The sequence below is a fragment of the Odontomachus brunneus genome, unplaced genomic scaffold, assembly GCF_010583005.1.
Source record: "Odontomachus brunneus isolate Ranch 3 - 2012 unplaced genomic scaffold, Obru_v1 Obru_scaffold_010, whole genome shotgun sequence".
Classification (NCBI taxonomy): domain Eukaryota; kingdom Metazoa; phylum Arthropoda; class Insecta; order Hymenoptera; family Formicidae; genus Odontomachus; species Odontomachus brunneus.
In genome coordinates this window covers 2,363,582-2,371,454 of record NW_022639460.1, presented here as the reverse complement: position 1 = coordinate 2,371,454, position 7,873 = coordinate 2,363,582, and the positions used below count along the sequence as shown (strand labels likewise).

Here is a 7,873-nt window from a genome sequence, read left to right as displayed (position 1 = left end):
TATATATATATATATATATATATATATATATATATATATATATATGAATATATATGAATATATATATGAATATATATATACACATATTCACACATATAGACTATGGTTGAGTGTTTATATGTAAATCATTATATTCTATGGATATCATTTGGTTTGCTCAACAATTAATTAAGAGAAGTTTATATTTTCATTCAACCTTTAGAATTCTGATAAAAATTCATGAACGTTATTTCTTAATTAGAATGCATAGAATTTCTTGATTGCATTCTTATTATCAGAGTCGAGACTATCAATTTTTCACATGCATGAAATGAAAATTCATACACAATTTATCTTTTTAAATATTACACTTATAAATATATTAATAATAACGAAATGTTACCTATGTAGATAATGAGTAATATCTGTAGATGTCATTTAAAGAATGTATAATTTGCTTGGAAAGTAATTCAGAGAAGTATTTTTATTTAATCTTTAAAATAAAGTAAATAAAGTAAAATAAGGTAAAGAATGTTCTTTAAACAAGTTAGAGTTTACAGTGCATTCTTATTTTCAGAGTTAAATCTATTAGTTTGTACAACGAAATGAAAAAATTCCATGCCATTTCTTTTTTAAAAACTACATTTATAATTAATACATCCAAAGCAGATATTATTTCATAATTTAATTAATCTCTACTATATATATGTTAATACAATTCACTATATTTTATACAGCTTGCATTGTCTACATGAAAAAAGATTATCCTACTAAAAAGACTATCATAACTCTGATATGGAGCGATAGATATCATAGTTTATATTTACACAGTCAGCATAAGGTGGATCTGACAGTTCTCAAAGTTATGATTATTAGTGTTACATGCAGAACAACATAGTTGTAACACAACTGTTTGCACAGCATGCAATAATTATAACGATAAACATTTGTTATTATTATTATTATTGCATATTAAATCGGTTTTATGCTGTCCACGTAAACATGCACTATGATTGTTGCTAAACCGGTTTCAAGTTGATATGTAAACACAGCCACCACCATCACCACTGTTATTTCTCGACACTTTCGTCCTTTATCTGACAGATAGAACGTCAAGAGAGGGATCTCTCATGGCTCACACACAGCACGACTTGTCTCATCACGTTTACTTACATGCAAAGTCGTCACCTTCTTGGTATTAAGTAATTGACAGTGCTTGCGACTTTATCTCACACGCTGTTACCTTGCTCTATCTGAAACAGAGTGGGACACGGTCCAGTTTTCTCCATATGCGTGCACGAGGCACGGACTTATCGAGCCGATCATCCACGTCGGCGATGCACATCGCGTAGAACGCACTCCCGACCGAGTTGTCCGAGTCGCGGAATAGCTAGACGCGTCGCGATCGAGCGGCGGCGCGTCTCGATCCTCGCGCGACAACGGCCGATCGCGAGAATCGCGGCCGTCCAAACATCCTGCGTGAACTATTGCTACTTTGTGTGCGACGCGGAGGCGACCTACGCCGACGTAGACGTGGACACGAGCGATGCTTCTCTTCGCGAAGCAGAAGATGGACGAGTGAATGAGCGAGCGAGTGAGCGAGCGATTGATTCGTCAAACGGAAACCCGAGAGGTCTGTTTGTCTCAGCTGTTCACCTTCCGCGTTTAAAGAACGAAACAGATGTACGTACGTGCGTTCGCTGCCTCGAGGTCGAGGAAAAAAGAGAAGAGACCGAGCACGAGAAAAGCGACAACTGAACACGAACAGGCCTCAGAGGGCGAGAGGGCGAGAGGGCGATGACGACGGGCGACGCAACTGCGAGTTCCGTTTTGACAGGAGCTGTCAGATCGGAGCGAAGCAGAGAGACAGAGAGAAAGAGAGGGAGGGAGGGAGAAAGGGAGAGAGGAGGGAGGGAGCGAAAGAGAGCGAGAGCGAAAGAGAGTGAGCGGCAAGAGATGCAGCGAACAAAGGAGACGTACGTACCGGAATTCGCGCGATTACACGCGAGACGTGAGATCTCACACGTACATACGCCTTACGTACACGACGATGACGACGAGGATGAACGACTGTGAGGACGAGGGCGACGGAGATGACGTCTCTCGCAGAATCGTTGGGTTGATCGAGAAAAGTTCGTACGTTCTCGTTCGCCGTGCGTGACGTTGAGGTCATCGACGACGGGAAGAAAAATCCCGTGCACGGTATATAGAGGCAGAGGGTCACCGTCTCTCCGTTCTCCTTCTCTCTCTCTCCCTCTCGCGCCTCCCCGCGACTCGTTGTCTCCCTCTTCACCCTCTGACGCTGTGTCTCTCCCTCCCCTCACGTACATACACATTTACTCGCTCTTTCTCTCTCCGTCTTTCGTTCACGACGAAACGCGAACCGTACGAGAGGGCGACGATCGGGCGAAACAGCTGTTGGTGGCGTCCACGGAGAGCGCGTAGTAGAGAGGCAGCGCGAGAAACGTCAAGCGGGGAGCGAGTGAGAGGGTCACTGGCTACGCCATAACAGAGACCTACGCGAAAATCCACAGAAGGCCGGCGTGGTGGGGCATGACACGTAAATTCCGTCGTCTCTCGGTGCGCCTCCACGACCGCGAGTCGCGTACGCGAGAGTGTACGCAAGGACGACGGTCCCTCGACGTTTCGCGACGCGCCAGAGTTCCAAGGAGGAAAACGACTGCGCGAGAGAAGTGACGGAGCAAAGAGGGAGAAAGAGAGACAGAGAATGCGCAAGAGCGAGGGAGAAGGGAGCGAGAGGGATCGAAAAGGTGTTAGGCAGACAGAGATCGGAATAGAGAGAGAGAGAAAGAGAAAGGGCGAGGGAGGGAGATGAGGTGGGGTAAGTGAGTGGGTGGGTAAGGAGGGTGGGTGAGCAATGCCGATGCGACGAGAGAGACAGACTAGCATTATGTACTACCGATCGCACCGTCCCCTTTGCTCGAGGATGATCCTCTCTCTGTTTTTTTTTTATCTCTCTTTCTTTGTCACTGATCTTCCCGAAGCGTTCTCATGCTCATCTGTCTTCCTCGATGCGTATGCTCTTTAGGTAACACGTGAACTTGGAGAAGATCACAAGGGAATGATGCGAGAGGGCAGCGTCGGCTTTCCATTTATGTAAACGGAATAAGCGACCGCGCAGCGGCGCGACTGACAACGACGATGACCACGACAACGTTGATGATGATGATGATGATGATGATGATGATGATGATGATGATGATGATGATGATGATGATGACGATGATGATGATGACGATGATGATGATGATGATGATGATGACGATGACGACGACGACGACGACGACGACGACGACGATGATGACGACGACGACGACGATGATGACGACGACAACGACGACGGCGACGATATCCACAGAGAAGTTCGCTGACGTGAACGTCACTCGAAACGAAGTCACGGCCCGTTCACGGGAAGGTCCGCTGTTAATTAGCCCGAGCCTGTCTGCCTGTTTCGCCCGGGCATATACCTGCTCTCGCTCTTTAACCTTAATCACGCAAGACAGCTCGCGACGTTGATCTCTCGCGTTCCTCTTTGTATCGTCGTGAAAAGCCCTCGATGCCGATTCTCCTGGCCGTCGAACGATCGATTCATCAAGCGCCCGCTCTCGCTCGGCTCACAAAATATCGCGCACGATCCTTTATTTACTTACGTCTCGCGACTTTTCCACTCTAACAAATTCTCTCCTCTTTTCTCTCTACTGGGAAATTTTTCTATATATCTCTACTGTGTCCGGGATCTCTGGTTAGCTGCGCGTTGGCGATCTGCGCAGCGGCGAATACGCGTGCGCCACTGGCCGATTTACACACTAGGCATGAACGACGGAATTACCGCAGACGACCGACCTATCGATTATCGTCCAATTATACGACTGTTCACCTATCCTATCAGACATTCGTGTGAAATTTGTCGACAAATAAATTTTTAAGGATTCATATAATGCAATCGTATTTTATATTTTTGTTTCAAAAGTGTTGAACAGTAATTAAAAGCGTTTGTAAGTCCTTAGAAAACTTGTAATCATATAATCATTTTTTAATCGTGATGTTAGCCGCAGCTTAACAATTCTTACAAAATTTTATACTGAAAGTTTGTAATTTATTTGAAGATTTAAGTGCGTTTAAAAGAGTTTGTGAGTCCATAGAATTATCTAAATTATTTGTAAACTATAAAATTATCCAAATAGTCATAGAACATCAATACCTAGATACGAAAATGTCCAGAAAGGACCGAAAATAGGAAAAGCATTAATGTTTTAATAAATTTGGTTACACATTTTCCCGAAAACTAGATGGGAAAATGGTGGTACCAGCAAAAACCCCTAAATAACAATTTTAATTTCTGCGGATTAGTGACATTGTTGAAGTAGCAAGTCCATGAATTTTACGGAGTCGTTTTGACATATGCGTGTGTATATGTCAAATAACAAACTGTTACTAATCCGCAAAAATTAAAATTGTGTTGCCTAGGGGTTTTTGCAGCGGAATAGCGGAGCGCGGAACGAGAGTGGAACCAATCATGAGCGTCCCACAATTTTCGCTCGTGATTGCTTTCGCTCATGATTCCGCTCTCGTTCCGCGCTCCGCTATTCCGCTGCATGGGTTTGCACCCTTATGCAGGATTCACACCGCGTCTGATGTCCGATGTACGGCGTCCGATATCCAATAAGAAGCTTTCCAATATAGAATTGAATTCTCCATTGGAAAACTATTCTTTTATTGGATATCGGACATCGGACGTGTGAATCCTATATTAAGCAGCCATATTCTTAAGCTCATTCTACAGTTGCGTGAACGTGGTTGTAAGTGGTTGTATGTGATTACGACAACCAATCAGAATAAAGCAATCAGTAAATAAAACATTCGGATTGGTTGATTCTTACGATCCCGACTACGCTTACGCAATTGTAGAATGGGCTTTACAGAATTCTTACAGAAATTGTAGAGGAGTCTTAAAACGTCACATAAGAATTGACCAATCATGTTGAAAATCGTCGAATCGTAAGGTCGCCATTTTTATGAATACTTGATCGCAATTGGTCAATTCCTACGTCTTACGATTACTGTTATGAAAAGTGTGTGTGGCCAGCTTTATGTTCTCGTTGTATAGATATAAAGCCAGCAGCATATATGGTACTTTCGTTGCTGATTGGCCAGTGGGCTACCGCTCGGTAGAAATCTTTTATTGTTAATATCGTAAAAATTTTACTCGCTAGTCTATAGTATTCGTAACGTAAACTGTATATATTGAGCAAAATTTTTCAAAAAAAAGACATTTTACAATGCGACCTTAGTTCTCATCAGCACATGTTGGTGTGAGCCAATCAGGAAGTAGCTGATTACATGATTACTGGCGTGTCAATGGATTTCTCCATTGAATACGATATACGTTACTGAATGAATTGAAGAAGTATTTCAATCTTTAATCATTTATAAATATCTATCTTTCCTACATATAGAATTATTCTGTAATATGGATTTGTTATACATTTTGTAATAGATTGCTTCATGATTATATAAATTCAGGCTCTTCTACAAATATTGGTAAAATTATGGTACATAAATATTGGTACATATATTGGTAAAAATACTTATAATTATTAAAAAAACAAATGCAAGAAAAAAATTCTTTTGAAAAAATTTTTTCTTTATATTATATCGTATTTTATAGAGTTCTCTGATAAAAATCATATTAAGATTGAATAAGATCATATTAAGATTTTTATTTCCTTTTAATTAAATTATTTTATTATTTTTTCTTTTTAATTGAGTGGCGTTTCTTCGATTTTTTTCTAACTTTACTATCATAATTAATACCAAGAAGTGGATGTCTTATTTTCAACTCATTAGGAAATAGAGGTATGCTGGAGTTCTTGTCTGAAGATATAGGCTTCATTTTTGATGCTACAGACAATTTTCTTCTTACTGTTAATAACCCAGCTGGCTTGATATTAACTATATAAATTACAACAAATGTACAATTAAAAAAAAAAAAAAAATATATATATATATAATCTTTTAGTGATATTCAAATAAGCAAAATAATTACCTGTCTTATACAGTGGTTCTTCCTTTCCAGTGCTAAGGACACATGTGATATTACATTTGAAGTTATGGGCAGTTGTGCAATATCGTTCCCCTTTAATTTTAATTTTGGATTTGTCACCCAGAGTTATCTTTTGACCATGTAGTTCTTTTGGATCTATCTATATAAGAGCAAAATATATTTCGATATCTTATTAGAAATCTCAGATAGTGTTGCAGGATATCAGTAAAGTATGCAGCAATGTAGAAGAATGCTTCTACTACTATTTTAGATATCACACAATTATAATAGGTCTGTTAGTTTTTTAAGAACTTTTGAATTAGTACAATGAGCTAAAGTGAAAGAAAGTATACCTATTTCTCTAACTTATTGTACTAAGGCAGAAGTTCATCGAAAACTAACAACAAGCTATGTAGCAACAGACAAACTATAAAATAAAATATACTTTTTATCCTTGAGACTTTTCTTTCTTGAACCATTAGAATTATGAATAATGATAAAGAATTTTATTACTGTTACTCACTGACTTGGGAATATCCATGATCCAAATTTCTTCATTGTCTGATATATCGTTCAGACTAAAAGATTCAGAAGATTCTACAACTAGCGTTTCCCTTTCAATCAATTCTCTGAGCTGTAGGATATATGCAGATATAGTTCCCACTTGATTATTCTTTAATACTGAGACTTTAATTATTATATCACTTACATTACGTGGTCTCGTTGTATTTGGCGCCGTCACCAATCTCTGTGATAAATCGCTTATACTTTCGACATTGCCATTCATCTGTGTAATTTCCTTGTCCGTTGACTTTTCGCTGAACGATCTATCAGATTTTTTCAAGATACTCTTGCGTGATTTAACCGCAGGACTGCTGGTTGCGCTACGTGGTTGTGCCGTTGTATTTATTTTAATAGATTTGCTATGTCGAGGATGTTCAGGCGGGGTATCCACGATGTTCTCCATTAAAACCATGGACTTATTTAATTGAGTATTTAAGTGCGTTATAGAATCTTTTTCACAGTCTGTCATATTACTTAGAATTCATACACGTTTAAAAAGTATACTTTTAGCAAAGCGTTAATATATAAATACTTTGTTATCCTAGGTAAAATTCACATAACGTAATATGTATAAGATTAACAAATATAATTATGTAATTATTTCATACCGCATTAAACGAATTATGTCAAATTAAACAAAATTAAAGACACAAGAGCTAAAAGTTAACCTCATTTGACGAAGGTTTCATACGGTAAGAGCGCGAAACATCGTTTTGTGAGCGTGGTTGTTGTTCATTCGCACGTGGAATCTAAAGGCTTATTCAAAATTTGCATTATCACATATTGGTTACGTTCCGAAATTCACTGCCAGTACTGAAATTTTATAGTATACGTGACATGAATTATAGATTTTTAGTACTCACAGTGAATTTCGGAACGCAGCCATTGCGGGAGCGGTTCATTTGCCCATCATCAATGGGTGCGTTCAGCGAACTCAACAGTTGCACAAAGTTGAGCAATTTGTCAATGTAATTGATCTAAAGTTAGAGATTTAACAGTAAGGATCAATAATCACTGACCCCTCACTGATCAGCTATGTTTTCTGAACGCAGCCAATGGCTTGGTTTATATCGTGCACTTGATAGGCGTACTATATAGTAACTTTCTATTAAATAATTTTAATATTGACAATGTATACCAACGATGACACATTCAATCGATACAATAATGGCCATTTTCATAATCTCCAGTTACCTTAACTACTGGTTAAATGTGCACGGTGATTGGTTAATCTTGTTAAACGACAAGTGCGATTAGTTAGTTCCA

The 7,873-nt window shown here is 39.2% G+C and overlaps 2 protein-coding genes across 12 annotated transcripts in view; both read right to left on the bottom strand.

Moving 5' to 3' along the window:
* The window catches only part of LOC116840434 (alpha-protein kinase 1), a 14,196-nt gene extending 10,397 nt beyond the window's left edge, over positions 1-3,799 (bottom strand). For 4 of the 11 annotated variants that reach the window (XM_032807113.1, XM_032807122.1, XM_032807123.1 and 1 more), the window contains exons 1-2: positions 3,651-3,799; positions 1,153-1,232 (exon numbers count right to left, since the gene is read on the bottom strand). The gene's annotated coding sequence lies outside the window, so the exon portion shown is untranslated. The other 7 variants (XM_032807119.1, XM_032807116.1, XM_032807121.1 and 4 more) reach the window with 7 other exon arrangements.
* Positions 3,800-5,700: 1,901 nt separating this feature from the next.
* LOC116840581 lies at positions 5,701-7,461 on the bottom strand. The gene is made up of 4 exons (XM_032807445.1): positions 6,753-7,461; positions 6,567-6,677; positions 6,047-6,203; positions 5,701-5,952 (listed from the first exon to the last, which is right to left on the bottom strand). The coding sequence occupies exons 1-4, from the start codon at positions 7,074-7,076 to the stop codon at positions 5,747-5,749; spliced, it is 798 nt and encodes a 265-aa protein (XP_032663336.1). The 5' UTR covers positions 7,077-7,461; the 3' UTR covers positions 5,701-5,746.
* Positions 7,462-7,873: the final 412 nt, after the last annotated feature.